Genomic DNA, 18167 nt, shown 5'->3' with positions numbered 1-18167 from the left:
CCCCTCTTCTGAAGGCGTTGAGTCCCTTCTAAAGTACAGTTCTGTGGTTACTGTATCACCACTGGTATCTGTGCCAAGTGGACATAATTTGTGAAAGAGGCTTGCTGACGAGCCTTGGCAGGCTATTCAAACACTGGGGGCACTGTGGCTCACCTAGCAAGGGCCAAAGGACAGCAGTGATGATCAGGAATGCTGGATGATTTTCTTCTCTCTAACTCAGGGCACTGAGACCAAGTAATGCCCCATAAGTTGCTACCTCTGAGATCTCCCGGTCTTTCTGTCTTAATGATACTCCGTGTAGTACTTTTATTCACTGGGCCATTGAATGGGGAGGGTGTGTCTTGGGTGCTTAAGGGGAAAGGATAATTGGGTCCTCAAGTAAGTTGAGGAAAATGAGAACTTGTTTCCCAAGTTAATACAGCCAAGATTGCTGGTTCCTGAAGCAGTCCATGCCCATCTTAAGCAAGACCTGGGCAGCATTCAGGCTAGGGCAGGTAACATTTGTGCCACACAAGTGCCACGGAATAACCATCTCCAACAAGACAGAATTCAACCATCGACACGCAACTGCATTACCATTACTGAATTCCCCAACATCCTGGGGGGTTACCGTTGACCAGAAACTGATCTGGACCAGCCATATAAATACTGTGGCTACAAGAGAAGGTCAGAGGCTGGGAATTCTGCAGAGAGTAACACAGCTCCTGACTTCCCAAAGCCTGTCAATCATCTATAAGGCACAAGTTAGGAGTGTGATGGAATACACTCCACTTGCCTGGATGAGTGCGGCTCCAACAACAATCAAGAAGCTCTACACCATCCAGGACAAAGCAGCCGCTTGATTGGCACCCCATCTACCACTTCCAACATCCACTCCCTCCACCAATGATGCACAATGGCAGCAGTGTGTGCCCTCTACAAGATACACATCAACTTGCCAAGGCTCCCTTCACAGCACCTTCCAAACTTACAGCCTCTACCACCTAGAAGGACAAGGGCAGCAGATGCATGGGAACACAACCACCTGCAAGTTCCCCTCCAAGCCACACACCATCCTCACTTAGAATTCTATCATCATTCCTTCACTGGCTGTGGGCCAAAATCCTGGAACTCTCTCCTTAACAGCACTGTTGGTGTACGTACACCACAGGGACTGCAGTGATTCAAGAGGCAGCTCACCACCACCTTCTCAAGGGCAATTAGAGATGGACAATGAAAATGCTGGCTTAGCCAGCAACACCCACGTCCCGTGAAAGAATAAATACAAGTCATGTTCAAACTGGTACAAAAACAATCTGACTCTGTTTCAATTCTTTTTGTGCTTCTGGTCAACATAAGAGTTCTGAATTAGTGAGAGGATAGTTTGAAATATTACCATTCATACAATGCCTACAACACGGAATCGCTGATGTAAGAACAGTCCCGTCATATCAGATGGCTGTCTGCATTCCATATATACCTGAACTTGACGTTGATTCCAAATTTTGGCCAGTTCCCATGACTGGCAGAGTTGCTCTTAAAGAAGATTCGCTACTTCATGCTTCCAGTTGTGAACATTGCCAAACATCCTGGGAATGACTGTGAGTGACTGGGAATGTCTATACAAGTGAGTGATGTTTAAAAAAAGAAAAGACTTGCTGGCCTCTTCCTTAAGAGCAACTCTGCCAGTCATGGCAACTGGGAAAAATTTGGAATCAACGAGCAAACAATTTGTCTACCAGCAGAACAAAATGGCAATGTAAATGGAAAATTGTAGCAGTGGCTGTTAATTGTATGTTAATTGAATATTTAACTGTATTCAGGGGGCGTACATTAACTGGGGAGTCACTCATACTCCTATATATAGGAGCAGACTGAAACTGGTTTTTGGGTTTTGAGGTGCATGTTTGTAATCTGTGTCTAAGTGTATAGTAATTGGGCTCCAGTTCCATCCTTCACCTAGCTATCTATAATAACAGTAATAAAGACAGAAAATGTTTGAAATACGCAGCAGCTCAAGCAGCATCTGTGGAAAGAGAAATAGAGTGAATGCTTCCTTTCAGCAGAACTGGCAAAACTTATAAATCTAATAGGTTTTAAGCAAGTGAAAGTGGAGAGGGTGGGAAGAACAACAAAAGGGTTGTTATCTGATGGAAGACAGGATAGATTAAATCAGGAAAGGGTTGGTGGTATAAGGCCAAGGGGAGTGGTAATGGAACAAGTAAGGAAACAAAAGATATGTCGAGAGAAAGTGTGATTGATAGAATGATAAACAACTGCCATCCAAAAGTAAAACTAAGGGAAAAAGGAGAGTAAAATCAAAATTTGCAAAGATAAAGGAGAAATAAAATGGGGCAGAGTTTACGGTATGTAATTGTTGAACTCCATGTTGAATCTGGAAGCCTATAAAGTGCATAATTGAAAACTGAGTTGCTGTTCCTTAAGCTTACGTTGAACTTCATTGGAACTCTGCAGGATGCCGAGGAGAAATAAGTTGGTGTGCGAGTGAGGTGGAGAAGTAAAATGACAGGTGACAAGAAGCTCAGAGTCACACTTATGTGCTGAACCCCACCATGGCTAACAGGGCCCTCGACTTTGTCCGTTCCATTTCCTGCCCTTCACCTCTTGCCCTCCTTCCTAGAGCCATGATGGGGTTCCCCTTGTGCTAACCTTATACCTCACCAGCCTCTAGACCTCTTCCATTTCAGCCACTCCCAAAGTGAGGCGGCCACCACCAAACGCATATTGCCGCCTCCTGCTTTCTCAGCAGCCTGAAGGGAACCTCTCTGTTCATTCTGTGCCATCCTAGTTCACTCCTCAGTCACCCCAGCATCCACCTCCCTTTCATATGGCACCTTTACATGCAAGGCCTGGAGGTGCAATACCTGCCCTTTCGCTTCCTCTGTTCTCAGCATCCAAGGCCTCAAACACTCCTCCCAGGTGCAACAATGCTTTACGTATACATCTTTCAATTTTTAGTGTATTGTTTTCACTGCTCAAAATGCAGTTTGCTCTACACTGGGGAGACTAAATAGAGAATGAGTTAACCACATTGCGAAATGTCCATGTTTGCTCTGCAGTTTTTGGTTGCCCCTCTCATTCTCCACATTGTCCTCATGCTGACCTGTTTGTCCTTGGCCTCTTGCAGTGTTCCATTGAAGCTCAAGGAACAGTACTTCACCTTTCATCTGGGTACTTTTACAGCCTCTTGGACTAGACGTAAATTTCAACAGTTTCAGAGTTCAGTTCGAATGCCCTCATTTTGCTTCTCTTTTCTTTACAGGTTTTAGCTTTTGGACAGCAGTTGTTCATCGTCCTGCCATTCACACCTCTTTCTGACACATCTTTTGTTTCTTTTGTCATCTCTTCTACAGACCACCTCTTTTGTTCTTTGTTCACCTTCCCCACTTTCACTTGCTTAAAACCTATTACATTCCTGGTTCCAATGAAAGCGTTAACCTGAAACATTGGCCCTTGTTTCTCTCTCCACAGATGCTGCTAGACCTGCTGCCTATTTCCATAATCTTCTGTTTTTATTTCAGATTTCCAGCATCTGTAGTATTTTGCTCATGTTTAATAGCAAAGTGCCTGCTTTTGTTGCCAGTGTTGTTTTGCCTCTTGGTTCAGCAACAATCCCACTTGTTCATATCATAGTGTTATAATGTAATAGGATTTGAGATAAGGTCTCTATTAATTAGGTGTGATGCAATGCAGTAACGTTTTAAGATGTTTTTAAACAATTAACAATTGCCCATTTGTTTTTGGAACTCAGCACTGTAGCTTTCGCGTCCTACTCCACTGACACAAAATGTTAGTTTGAGGTCAGGGGGAGAAAAAAAATGTTCTGATTGAACTTTTCAAATCCCTAGTTGGTTTCAGTGCTTATCAAGGCGTTAGTGCTGGGGAATGATGCACTCACTGTTTCAGTTAACCACATTCTACAAATGGAACTCCCAGGTCAGGGGCCGCGGAGTTGGAAGGAAAATGAAGCTTCTTCTGTCAAACAATATGCCTCAATCCTAACCTCAGGAAAAATTGCAGATGCCACGTCCCAAAAAGCAAAGGCTTTCGTTTCATCAGTTGGAGCTACATTTGAACTCTGGTCCTTGCGACAAAAGACCAGTGTCTTTCGGCCCGCCCCCCGCTTTGTCACTGTCACTCCTAATTTTAATCAAAAAGTATCCCTCAAACTAATGCACTTGACACAATCTTGTGTTCTTATTTTTCTCCTCTACTTTCAATTACTGTGATTTGTGAAATGGTTGCGGTGCGGATGTTGTTTCCCTCTAATTCTTGTTCAAGTTTCAAGTGGCTGTTATTGCAACCTTGTTGAATCTCCTGTTAACGTGATGCTCTTCAAAAAGTGTGTCTAAATTCCAGTTTTTCACAAGGATAAACATCCATTATACTATACAGTGGCGATAGCTCCTTCATTAGCACTTCAGAAACCTGCCCCAAAAGGCATGATATGAATACAGTTTACAGCTAAATGAGAGAGACGATTAGCCTGTGGCAGAGGAGCGTACATTAAATTCATGAATCATATAGAAGGACCATTCATCCTGTTGCACTTATGCCAGCTCTTTGAAAGAAGCATTCATTTGGTGGTGGTGTAATGGTATTGTCACCAAACTAGTAATTCAGAGACCCAGGCTAATGCTCAGGGGACATGAGTTCAAATCCAACCATGGCAGATGGTGGACCTCGAATTCAATAAAAAGAAGCCTGGAATTAAAAGTGTAACAATGATCATGAAACCATTGCTGATTGTCATAAAAACCCACCTGGGTCACTGATGTCCTTAGGGAAGGAAGCCTGCTGTGCTTACCTGGTCTGGCCTGGTGTGACTCCAGACCCGCAACAATATGGATGACTCATAAATGCCCTCTGAAATGGCCTAGCAAGCCACTCCGTTCTCAAGGGCAATTAGGGATGGACAATAAATGCTGGCCTAGCCCCATCCCATGAACGAATAAAAAAAAAAGCTCCATAGCCATGCAGTATAGATCCAATTCTCCAATCAAAGTTACTGTTGAATCTTCCAGATCATCATAGCTTAATGCATTAAAAAAAATTCTCCTGCTCTCTCCTCTGGTTCTTTTGCCAGCAAGTGACCTTATGGACCACTTGCTTTTGCCAGTTCAGTCTAAGATTTCAAAAAGCGCATCTGCTTGTTAATGAAATGGCTCAAGTAGCAGTAATGCATCTTTGTACGTTTGAAAGAAGTATCTCAGAATTACTTTATCAATTTCCAATGCTGAATGCATTTTCTCAATTAGGGTTGTTATAGACCAAGCAGACCTGCATATGAAGACCATACAAAAACATACCTGTAGGGATCAGCCTGTGATGGGCATATAGAAGCAAATGTCATTTTTAGTCCAATTTAGATCCAGTGACCTACTGTACTGATTTACCACAACCGAATGCCAAAGTTTGGGATCCATCTGCATTAGGATTTGGCATCTGGGGTTTAGATGGCTCTTGTTTCTTGCTCAGTATTGTGCTACTTGAAATGCCAACACAGGTGATTCAAATGTGTTGCAAGAGTAAGAAATTCATTTATGTTTTTGCCTGTTGGTTGGCTAGGTTTTTATAAATTGGAGGAAAATCTGTGATGGGACACATCAAACTCCTTCCAAAGCTGCTACGCCCATCTTTAAATAAGTTTGATTGAATAAATTTAATTGCACCCATCAAAGAGATTGGTGTTAACTTTCAACGGAACAGCTTAACACCTAACAAACGTGTTATTACGTCAGTTGGAACAAACCTTTTAACTGGGAGTTTGTAGTTAGCTCCGTAATTCTGACCGGTCACAAGACTACTGGTGAGGAAGGTTCTGTCTCTCTAAAAAGAAGTGCGCCTCTTCACTTTTGAGTCAGGAGAACCAGCAGAACCTGAGCAAATGGAAATACGGAAGATATAGTCCCATGAGCTCTATGACCAGCTTATTGGGGAGCTTAATGGCCAGGTCTGGTTGTGTCTATACTTGGCACTCTTGCATGCATACTCTGTAGTCAAGGGTCACTTGATAACCATAAGGAGCGAGAAAACATCGGTTTCTGCTGCCTCGCCCATGGACACTCAGGACAACTATGGTTGAAGCTGCTGGATTGGCAGAAAATGCCGACTAGTTCACTATTCCCCTTGGGATTTTTAACACAAGGCTGAGATCAGATAGTTCAGCACGGACTGCATTGAACCTGTGAACTTAGCCTGTATGGTCTTTGCTAAACTGGGTGGCGCCTTGAACCACTCGGTCATTGGTGTTATTGTCTGAGAGCAAGTAATTAGGTCTACAATTGACCACTGTAGAACCCTTACAACAGCAGGCTCCAGAAACCGGCTATACTTTTCAGTTTTTCAACAGGAGCTACATGTACTTTTATTTTCAGCTTCAGTTTTGTTTTCCACCTAAAACCTGGAACAATTGTATGTAAAGTCAATCTCAAAGCATACTGAATTTCTAGCTTGAGTTGCACAGTCCAGCAACATATACAAAATGCTCAATCCTTATTTTTTGTTTTCATAACAGTAGAGAAAGAAGTTGAGAAACCAAAAGAGCCAAGCAAAGAGCCAACAGAACCTGAGCCAATGGAAATGGAAGAGGAGGAGCCTAAAGAAGAGCCTCCAAAAGAGAAGAAAGAGGTCTGTAGGAAGGCCATGTAGACTGCTTCAGTGCATTTGAGGGATGCGAGGAGACTTGGAGCTATTAGGAGCAGGAACTATTTTCTATTTTTCTACTTTGTACTCATCCTCATTCATCCCCCCCGCCACCCCCCAGCAAACACAGGCCACTGAGGCCAGTTGTAGTCTCACTACTCCAGCCCTGTCTGAGAAAAGCTCACTCAAAACAGAAATGTTTAAACCTGGATGTGGCCTGGTCTAAATGGCTTGGCTATGAACTGGATTACTTCATGAACCCATTGGGTTCCATAACCAATTTTTTTTTTAAATTAATGTTGGAATGAAATTAGGCTACAGTAGATTGGGTGTTATGATTATGGATTAGTAATCCAGGGATCTGGACTAATAACTCTGAGAATGAGAGTTCAAATCCTACCATGATAGTTTGAGGATTTAAATTCATTTATCTAAAAAAAATCTATAAACAAACAGGAAGCTGTTGAATTGTTGTTAAAAACCCAACTAACTCCCTGATGCACTTCAAGTAAAGAAATCTGTTTTCCTTGCCTAATCTGGTCTATTTATGGCTCCAATGCAGTTGACTTTTAACTGCCAAAGATCACTTAATTAAACTGCTATTGACTCAGGAAGGTGGCCCATCACTGTTTTCTAAGGGTAATTAGGAATTGGCAATAAACGCCAACCGACAGCAACGCCTGACCTCAGTCCACTGAATTTTTTTTTAGAAAACTCCAAAATTGTCCATAATAGCAACATTTGTTAAATTTTTTTGTCCAAGTCTAATTTGCTAATAATTGTTTGTCAGCATCATTAGGCACGTTCAGTGTATTGGTGTATGTGCTGTTGGAATTTTCTTTTATTTAAGTCACGTAATGCAATACTCATAGTTCAGCACCTTGAATAGTCCCCACTACCAGTAAGGAGCACTACATGCTGGTTATGTCACACTAAACATTTTCTGCTGACAGAGTCATACGCAGCACAGGAGGAGGCTATTCGGCCCATCGAGTCTGTGCTGGCTCTGCAGAGCAATCTAGTCAATCTCACTTCCCGATCCCTGTAGCCTGCAAATTTATTTCCTTCCAAGTCCCCATCTAATTTCCATGATGCTGATTCGTAGAGACAAAACTACTATTCAGTGTATTTCACATTTAATGTCTGCATAGTACAAAAATTCCATCCACCCATCCTTATTTCAGCCAGTCAATGAAGTATAATATTGTCAAATCTGTATGATATGAACTGCTTTTCACACTTCTAAAGATATTTGATCACATTCAGTATTGTGGCAATATGGCTTTCACAGTAAATCAATGTAGCACGGATGTCCACCTGGACTGCATGTGGCCTGCAAGCCTCAACCATCCATGGTACCCAGAACTCCTACTTGTGCTTACATTTCTTACTCGCTGGCTTGTCCTTTTTGAATTTTGTGGACCTAGAGATTTGCAAGGGGTTGCTTATAGGACTAATACCCCATTTGAAGAAATTCTGAATTGGAACATCAGCGCCTGTCAGTATCTCCAGCTTCTGAGAGATGCAAGTTAATGGGCATATTCATTTCAACTTTACATCTGGCCCACAAGGTTTTATAATAGCACTTATGCTACTCACAAGAATAAAAAGCTTGGAGATTCCTGTCCTGCAGCTTTAATCAATAAGTGTCTATAACATAGCTGTCTGCTCGCCTATCTTTTTTAGGAGCCAAAGGAGGAGGTGTTGACTGAGGAAGAGAAAGCTGCACAAAAAGCTAAACCTGTGGCTACCACCCCAGTCCCTGGCACACCATGGTATGTATGCAAATGTGTTCAGTAAGTTGGTACTTGATCATTGTTAAGTATTTATGTTCCTGTGTCTGTATTAAATTTTAAAGCTATCTGCAAAGGTAAATGAGCTTCTAAATTGATCAGTTGCAAGATCAATATTCTAGTTGCATTTCCTGTATGTTGCTGATATAGTTATGTCACAGACAGTTGACAGAGGAGATTTTCAACCTATGAATCTGGGCTGGATTCTAAATGAGGTCCTTGAGGTAGAAAGACAGTCTTCTGACCTATTTTGCACCCAGCTTTTCATTAAACGCCATTGGATTGTTGGCCCTCAGTTTACCTGAAAGCTGAGTGCAGGACATCTCTACACCAGTTTATCAGCAAGAAAATATATTTATACAATACTGCTAATCTCCATATGTAAATACACAATTCCTGTTTTAAATTTTTCTTCCATTAATGTTTGAAAAATCAATCTTTTTTTTGGAATATATTAATTTTTGTTTGCCTCTACCATTTCTGAATTGAGTGGGTGAGCAGGCAAGCAGCCTCACTTAAATTGAGGTAATGTTTTAAATTGAATTAGACTGATGAGGGTACTTCAGAGTTGCACCGCATTCAATTTAGCTCTTCCCTTGCTAGTGTCTTTGAGATTTGGGACTTCATTTGGGGAGAGTCCTCAGCTCTCTGGCAGAGGGACAAGAATACAGCCAACATACAGCTCTGCCTGCCCTGCCATTTTATTTTGGTTCTGAGAAAGCCTATCTGGCTTCATGTAAAGGAAAACAGTTTTTTTTAGGAAGTAGGACTGTCTAATGTAGATGTCTTCATTGTTTGCCTCAGGGCCTTTAGTTTTGTGTTTTTTCTAATTAGGATTGGGCCCCTAGATGATGCCATTTAATTTCTAATGTGTTTTGGGGAAGTGATCATAAAACGTTCTCTGTGCACTAAAACCATACTTATAATCAGCTGTCAAAATGCTGAACAAAAGCAGTAGGGAGCACTGAAACAGTGAGTTGTAAGAAAGCTTGACATTTGCTTTCCTGTAATGAATGTCATAAATACACTGGCACCAAATTAAATGGCACTCCTGAGATGCTGTGTGCTGGTGAAAATAATTCTTAGAAATATTTTTGTCTGTTGAAGCCATCAAGAGTATCAGTAAAGGGTTTTATTTTTGGTCCCCTGAGCTTTTGCTCACCCTTAAGCTTCAAGTACAAATTAAATCAGTATCCACATCAAATTTGGACTGATTTGATGATGTGATGTTTGTTTGTTACAAACCAATGAAAAATTTTTTAAAGCTTAATCGGATTAGATTTGTTTTAACTACTGGACCCTCACTTCCATGGCCTAGTTGGATCATCCTTTTGTTGGTAGAAGAGGAGAGTGGCCATGGAGCAGCCATTGAAAGAGCAGCAAAACCAAATCCTTGACTGATCAGCAAGTCAGCAGTAGCAAAGAACATAAACACATGGTTATGCTGCCAGTAGATGGTGCTGGGGCACTTTATTTACAACATAGGACAGATTACTTAAAAAATTATTGCATTCCGCATTAGGATTGTACCTTCAACAATCCTCGGCTCTTCTCCACATCCCACAACTCATCTTCCGGAGTAGTTACGCTGTACCTGGTGTTGGTCGGTTATCTGTGTCTTTATTTTCATTTTTCAACCTCTCCATGCTACTTTTGTCCATCTCTGTTGATGTCATAATAGTTAAAGATTTCCTCCATTGCTCATAGTTCTATTCAAGGCTTTTTTCAGAGTTGAAATAAACCATCTTGACCATGTCTTCTACTATAACTACTTCTTTCTGAAGACTTTTGAACTTCTTAATTCCCTCAGTCTTTGACGTCTTTTTGCTTTCAAAACCCAAGCTTGGTGTTTCCTGCTCAATGTTTCTTGAATTACCCCCTCATCTTCTCTACACTTGTCAACTATTGATGTCCTGTACTATGGACTTTGGCTCGTCACCTAGGTTTTTCACTTTCCAAAATGTATTCGATATTTTCATAGGTACAGGCCAGAGTAATGATTGGTTTTTAATAGCTGCTTAATTAGTAACCAATTTTTTCATTACCATTTCAGGTGTGTTGTGTGGACCGGTGATGAGCGGGTGTTTTATTATAACCCAACAACTCGCCTGTCAATGTGGGATCGGCCTGATGAGCTGGTTGGAAGAGCGGATGTAGACAAAATTATCCAGGAGCCTCCTCATAAAAAGTCTGAGAATGAGAAGAAACCCGGTGAGCAATCCTAATCGGTGTATCGACTAATACTGCAGCATTAGTTTTAACGTGACGCAAATCTTTACTTCTATGCTTGGGCTGACAATTTGAATTGTTCCCTAAGTGTGCTTAAATGCATGACTGAAAAAGCTTGGATAACTTCTGTGTGAATTTTTAAATTAAGTATCAAATATTAGAAAATGAGAAGAGTGTCCTTTGAAGAATTTAGTCACTGATTTTTGTATTGTTAATTGATCACTACTTACCATTTTCCAGAGTGAGGGGTTTGTGGTCCAAAGTTTTGATTTGTACTGATTAGTGAAAAAACAGTGTTTTTATAACATTAGTAAGTTGAACTTTTTCTGACACTGCCATTGGTGATCTTTTGTTAACACATAGACTCATGTGAAGGTACAAATTCACATCAATTTAAATTAAAATATCTGTTTCTCTATGCACTGGCACTTGTTAAAGGTAAACTTGTTAGGTTTAGCATGAATTTTTTTTACCTAAAGGCTCAGTAGTTCAACTGAAATTTAGATTTTGATTTAATTTTGAACAAATCTATCTAGCTGTTATGTAAATGGGACAAATAATTTGTCTTTTTTCTAATTTAATATATTTCCCTTTTTTATGTAGTGAAAGAGGAGACTGAGCCCCTAGAAGATGAATATGATGATGAACCAATTAAAGCAAAGAAGCGAAAGTGAGTAGCGTAAAGCCTGATAAATCCGAGCTGTATAGGAAATCTACAAAGAGCTGTCTTTTATTTCTCATTCATGTGGTTGGAATGTAATGTGTTAAAAGCAATTCATGGTTCAAACGTAACTATTATATAATTTTAAACGGTCCTGCTCCAGTCTGCCCCTTTCCTGAATTCATTAACTCAGGCTAGGGTACAGCTCTTGAGTGCCAGCTGCCCTCCCTGTATCTCACCAAGTGACCATTCCTCACATCTGAATGCTAGGTGGTCTACAGTACCTTTCTTTGGTCCCGTACATTCCTATGTTTATAACTTATTGAACTTCTGTAAATGGGAATAGAAAGAATGTTCTGTTCTCTTGGATTGTGATGTTGTCACTTTTTTTGATATTTGAAACTATTACAGGAAGGATGATCTCAAAGATCCAGAGTCTGAGAAGGAGGCAGCTATGGAAGCTGAGATCAAAGCGGCCCGGGAGAGGGCTATAGTTCCACTGGAGTCTCGTATGAAACAGTTCCGAGATATGTTGCTCGAGAGAGGGGTAAGGATTTATGTTGGTTTTCTTTTTTTGTGCAAGACTTGGAAAATACAGACATTTAACATTTATAGTAACAGAAGTGCCCCTTTCTGCTGTGGTCATTGATTCAGTTAGCAGTGGAATCCAACAAATCTTGTTTCCTTGGAAAGTTTGAGCTGAGCTCCTATCAGTTGTTTGGTGAAATTTGTGCTTCCCAAGTTACACAAATCTAGTTTCCCATTGTAAGGACATCATGAAAGTTCAGATTATTTCTAAGTTGAACATTTTATTTTCATGGTTAGGATGTCCCTTGAACACCTCCACTGTCTTCACAGCTTTAAAGTATGCTCTTGAGCAATCATCTTTTCTCCTTTAACAATGTATTGTGACAAAGCTCCTGAAGTACCCAAGGTTTTTCTTTGTCTCAACTGCAGAAAGAGCCTTTTCCCAATCTCTTCATTCCATTCAGAGCACTCAGCATTTTTTTTGTCTTCTCTCCAGGTTTTAACTCATGCTTGACCACAGGATCACTGTGAGCTGAACTAGTGATTGGATATTGTAGAGCCTTTCAACAATCACAGAGTAATTCTGTCCAAAACTTCAACACCCAATTCCATAAGGGGTATTGATAGAGGAACCTGAACCAACCTGATTAGCCATGATCTTAATGAATCGCGGAGCAGGCTTGAAATGGCCTACTCCTAAGTCCTATGTACCTATGAATGAATTAAAACCAGACCATTCTGCCAAAAACTTCACTGAAATATATATGATGTTGTGGAAACATGGGAGGACTGTTCCATATGGCACTTTGCATTGTTAACAAATTGGACCCGATTAGCATGCACAGCAGTAGCTATGGAACAGTTCAAATGACTCTTACATAATCCATCATGATCCCTGTAGGATTTAAGTTCTATCTAACCACCCGTTTGGCTAGTACTATTGTCACCCACCTGGTTGGAATCATCCCACCACAAGATCCAAATGACTGTTAAAATTTCTCTGTGAGCCATGCAATACCTTAGGGCTTTTAAGCATCCAAATGGAGGAAACAACATTCTTGTTCTAATTTGTATGGCAGTGCAAATAAGGATAATTTCTTCATCTGAATGGAACTGGCAAGTGACCTCGGGTAAGAACGCTTGGGTGATTGCCTTCTAAAAAAGCCAAATCAAGCGTGATTAATCTGTAATCAGGACAGAGCAGCTACTAACTCAAGAAAGGACTGCAGTGTTTTGCAGAAGGGACAAACTCAATCATAAAGATTTAAATAAAAGACATAAATTGGGGTTTAGGCTTAAATAGACACAATTTCTAAATAGTTTGCATTAAATGAGATACTCTTGCATTCCTAACTATCCAACACAAAAGGGAAAAATGAAAAGGTTCATATAGTCACAATATGTACCTGAATAGAATTGAATTTAAACCAAGATTCAACAGATGCAGGACGTAGCCCACATATTCTGAACTATCACATCTGAGATGGAAATGGCCTTTGCTTGGTTCTGAGAGGATTCAAAGCAAAATAAGTTCTCCTAGTCTTTGCCTTATGGTAGGCCCTAGCCCACAGTACTCCAAACCAGCAATCTTACTCAGATACTGCAATGTATTGTTGGTGGGAGTAGCAAGAAAATAATGCCAGAGAAAGAGTTCTCTGCAGCTTGGTTAGTGCACATTATTGTGAGACAGTGGAGAGCGCTTTACTTTGCATCTGACAAGAGGTCGATAATGAAATTAATGTTGACACTGCATGCCTAAAATGGGATTGTACTCCTGAGGGAGGGTTGTGTGGAAGAAAGAATCAACACAAACATTATTCCATCCCTCGACCACTCCCATTCTCCACACCCCACAAATAAAAATTATGTGGCAGAGATGGCAACAAATATAAAAAACTGAAATTATTTCTAAATTCCCTTGAAATATCTGTTGTCACCCACCTCCCCGGAATCATTCCACTACAAGATGCAAATGAGAGTTAAAATTGCTCTGTGAGCCATGCAATACCTTAGGGTTTTTAAGCATCTGAATGGAGGAAACAACATTCTAGTTGCAATTTCTATGGCAGTGCAAATAGGATAATTTCCTGATCTGATTGTGGTCTCAACTCCACTTTTTTGCCTGTGCCCTGTAACCCTTGACCCTCTTGTCTATCAGAAATATATCTCACTCAGCCTGGAATAAATTCAATGACCCAGCCTCCTCCACTTTCTGGGGAAGACCATTCCACAGATTAATGACCCTTTGAGAGAAAAAAGACCTCCTCCTATCTGGGAGACCTCTTACTGTTAAACTGTGTACACAAGTTCTAGTCTCCCTTACAAGAGGAAACACCTGGAGTGCGCTCAGGATCTTATGTTTCAATAAGATCACTTGTCGTACTTCTGAACACCAAAGGGGTATGGCCCAACCTGCTCAACCCTTCTTCATAAGATAAGCCATTCATTCCAGCAACGAGTTGCATGAGCCTTCTCTTGAGCTGCTTTTGATGCAATGATATCCTTTTTCAAATAAGGAAACCAAAACTGTTCGCAGTATTCCGGATGTGGTCTCAGCCAGGCCCTCTACAACTGCAGTAAAACTTCCCTACTTCTATAATTCCATTCCTCTTGCAATAAAGGCTAACATTACGTTTGCCTTCCTAATCATTTGCTGTTCCTGCACACTAACTTTTTGTGATTTGTGTACCAGGGCACCCAGATCAATCTACCAGCGAGTTCTGCAATCTCTCGCTATTTAAATAGTATCCTGCTTTTCTGTTCTCCCTGCCAAAGTGGACAAGTACACATTTTCCCATGTTATATTCCATCTGCCATTTTTCTCCCCCACTCACTTAACCTATCTACATTCCTTTTTTCACCTCTTCTTGTTGGCTTACCTATCTTGGTGTCATCGACAAATTTAGCGACCATATATTTGTTTCTTTTGTCCAAGTCATTGGTACAGATTGTAAATAGTTGAGGCCCCAGCACTGATCCCTGTGGCATTCCGCTAGTTACAACTTGCCAACCTGAAAATGAAACATGTATGCGTATTTCTATTTCGTGTGTTCGTATGTTAAGTCCTGAAGGTTATCCCAGTACCCTTTCCCTGGTAATGGTAATTGTTTTAAGTTCCTCCCTTTCACCTCTTGATTCCTAAGTATCTTTGGGAAGTTTTCTAAGTCTTCGACAGTGAAGACAGACCCAAAATACCTGATCAACGCTTCCCGCATTTCCTTGTTTTCCATTATTAATTTCCCCAGACATTCACTCTAGAGGACCAACAATTGCCTTAGTTACTCTTTTCCTGATTGAATACTTGTAGAAACACTTATTTTCTGTGTTTACATTTCTAGCTAGCTTTCTGTCTTTCTTAGCTTTTACCCTCTTTTTTGCCATTTCTTAAAATCTGTCCAATCTTCTGATCTACCACTAATCTTTGCCAATTTGTAGTGTTTCTTTCAATTTGACACTATCTTTAACTTCCTTACTTAGCCACAGATGATCCATCCTTCCAAGGTGGCCCATTTTGTATTTCTATTACTTGACTTGTTAAAAATTTGCCCAAAGTTCTAGAGTGCATATCTTGCTTCCTCTGTCAAGTGCCTTAAGGCTTTTTTTTCACATTAAAGGCATTATATAAACGCAATTTGTTTACATTGCTGTATTCCTGTAGTGTTTGGACGATGTGCGATAAAACAACTATTTTATCTTCAAACATTGTGCCCTCACTAGAATCCAAGCCATCCATTCCCACAGGTCTTGCAAGGCTAATAGCTTTGGAGGAGTTAGTGTTGGGCGCGAATAACTTCAGCTTAGCTTCATGTCAAAACATATGGGTAATATGGTGCAGATCTTGGAACTTTATACAAGTGAAAGTAGATGATTGTATGTTTCACCATCCATCTGGAATGTCATGATGACACTTTCGTGGCAATACTCAGCATGTGGTTTCCCTAATCAGATAAGCTATTCTCCTTCACTGTGGAGGTTGTTGTCATTTGAAGAAAGATGTCGATCCTACCAGGTAGGTCATTATTTTTACACCAATTTCTCTCTCTCTCTTTCTTTTCCTCCCTCAATCCCCATAAGGTTGCATTAAGCTCACATGGGTCGCAGAAGCCTTTCAATACCTCACCTGAGATATTAAGCTGTGAGCTGACACGAGTCAGTGTCAACAGGCTATTTAAGGCACCATAATTGATGCTAATCCTAACCTGACCCAGCACTAGTGCTTGACAGTGGGAATCACAATGGGGAGAGGACTCATGGCACCTGTTTTTCACTCCTAAGCCTAGAGGGGCTGAAGCCAATTTTTGCACTCCAAATGTTGGCCCTATCTGAAATCAATACATAGCATGGGATTGAACCTGGAATTAACGTAGTCGTGTTGAACCTATGGTCTGAAAACCAAGTGCAGCCCCTGAACCACGACAAGACAGCCTTTGAAACCCAGGCAATTAAGTCTGATTATGATTGTTTCTTTTCTGGTTTATCCTGTTTGAAATTTGTGATCCTGGAGGTTTGGCATGGATTTATTTTAAATGCTATTGTCTCCTTGTGGATGAACCTTAAATGCACACCAAGCTCTGGCATCAGCAACTTGAGGTACAATAAACTTACAATGTGGCCTCAGCTGCTGTATAGTTGATGCGCACGCTGACTTAAGCTTGGATTCTTATTTGGTGTGACACTGAGCTGTTAGGGAGCGGGAATGGGGAGGGGGCTAATGTTCTGTAGAGGATTAAGAGTACAATATGTTCATTATTTGTTTAAAAATTGCTATCTTAGTGTTTTTTTTTAGTGGATGACAGTACCATAGTGAAAGACGGGTTAATTTTACCCCAGTTTCCTGAGTTATACATCTCATGGGACATACCTCTATTTTATCTTTTAACTCCTTTCTCACAGCATCTTTCCCAACATATTGTGCCTACTAGGTTTCATTGTATGACCTGAACTTCAGGTACTTCCTTGCCCAAAGGATTTCTCTCAATTTATGCACCGTGGTATAAAAGGAGCCAACAGAACTTGCAATCAAAAGATTAAACTTCAAGGCTTTGCTCCATGGGAGCTCCTGCTGCGGTCATTTTAAATGTCACCCGGTGGTAGATCTTTTAATGAGAAACTAGTTGACTGATATTGTAATTGTTCAGTGGAATTCGAGGCCAATTAGTGGGGAAATTGTCAGCATCCCACTGTTGCTTGTCTTTTCTAATGGAGATGGGAGCTGTAGGCATTTAAGGTGAAATTGCAGAGATGATTGAATTTGGTTTCATCATTCTAAGGAATCTGTCCAACCTCCACTTCCTTTCCTTCTCCCCTGAAGGCCTTGAATACTAGTCAAGGTACAGACCCACAGGCGCTGGCAACCCTCTGGCATGTCATTGACGTGAGGCTTAACAGTGAGTGTTAGCAGACTATTTAACTGTAGAGGGCATCATTGGCACTCCCAATCATGTTCTCTGCTAACTTTCACTTCAGCATACCTTTCAACAGGAATCACAGGTTGGATAGCACAAATCACTGGTGTTTTTCTTCCTATTTTCACCCTCACCCTCAGGTTGCCATGGGTAATGGAAATGTTTTGGTTGCCATTCTCACTCAAATCAGCTGAGACCAGAATTAAACTTGGAACATGGTGATTGGCGTTTCACCTGGAGGCTCCTTCACTTTATAAATTTGGGCAATTAAAGGAGCTTGGTTTAGTCCGTTTTCTTTTAGTCATCGATTTTGTATGTCAGTAGAAGTGCAGAGGGGCCTAGATTAGTATTCGTATTTCAGTCCCATATGCAGGTGACTTCTTCTGTGCTGATGTCCAATGCTTAAACCTTTGGATGAATTCAGCTCAGTTGCCTTTTGTTCTTCCCTCTCTGTTCTTTTAGGTCTCAGCATTCTCTACATGGGAGAAGGAACTCCACAAGATTGTTTTTGATCCCAGATATCTCCTACTGAATCCAAAGGAAAGAAAGCAGGTAACAGCAGGACAATCAGCTGCACTGTTAGGGATGGGAGGGAATTATCTGCACAAAACCCCCTTTAATTAAAAGGCTACATCAGAAACAAGTTAGCAACATGTTGCTAATTTTGTAAACTTATTGTTTCAATTTCTTTCTCTCTTTATTTCATTAAAGGGCTAAGTTCAGTTCCACAAGTACTGGCAACCCACTAACACTTTGACTGGGGCCACCTATAGACAACAAGAAACTTGCACTGTTGCATTCAGCAAATGTCACTATGCAGCTATTAGGAGTGGATGCCAAGGGCATCGAGCAACATACGCTGTATTTTTGGAATGTGTGGTGACTTATTTAAGTTTGTGTCCCTTT

General features: G+C 40.8%; 1 protein-coding gene across 3 annotated transcripts in view; it reads left to right on the top strand.

The window, feature by feature from the left end:
• The window catches only part of LOC144685709 (transcription elongation regulator 1-like), a 103301-nt gene that overhangs the window by 61289 nt on the left and 23845 nt on the right, over positions 1-18167 (top strand). For all 3 annotated transcript variants that reach the window (XM_078550515.1, XM_078550514.1, XM_078550512.1), the window contains 6 exons: positions 6518-6630; positions 8332-8420; positions 10492-10649; positions 11271-11337; positions 11740-11875; positions 17724-17813. In XM_078550515.1, coding sequence (XP_078406641.1) covers positions 6518-6630; positions 8332-8420; positions 10492-10649; positions 11271-11337; positions 11740-11875; positions 17724-17813 — 653 coding nt within the window. The remainder of the gene's footprint in view (positions 1-6517; positions 6631-8331; positions 8421-10491; positions 10650-11270; positions 11338-11739; positions 11876-17723; positions 17814-18167) is intronic.

The sequence above is a fragment of the Cetorhinus maximus genome, chromosome 10 (assembly GCF_964194155.1).
Source record: "Cetorhinus maximus chromosome 10, sCetMax3.hap1.1, whole genome shotgun sequence".
NCBI lineage: Eukaryota > Metazoa > Chordata > Chondrichthyes > Lamniformes > Cetorhinidae > Cetorhinus > Cetorhinus maximus.
This window is presented reverse-complemented; position numbering and strand designations above follow the sequence as displayed.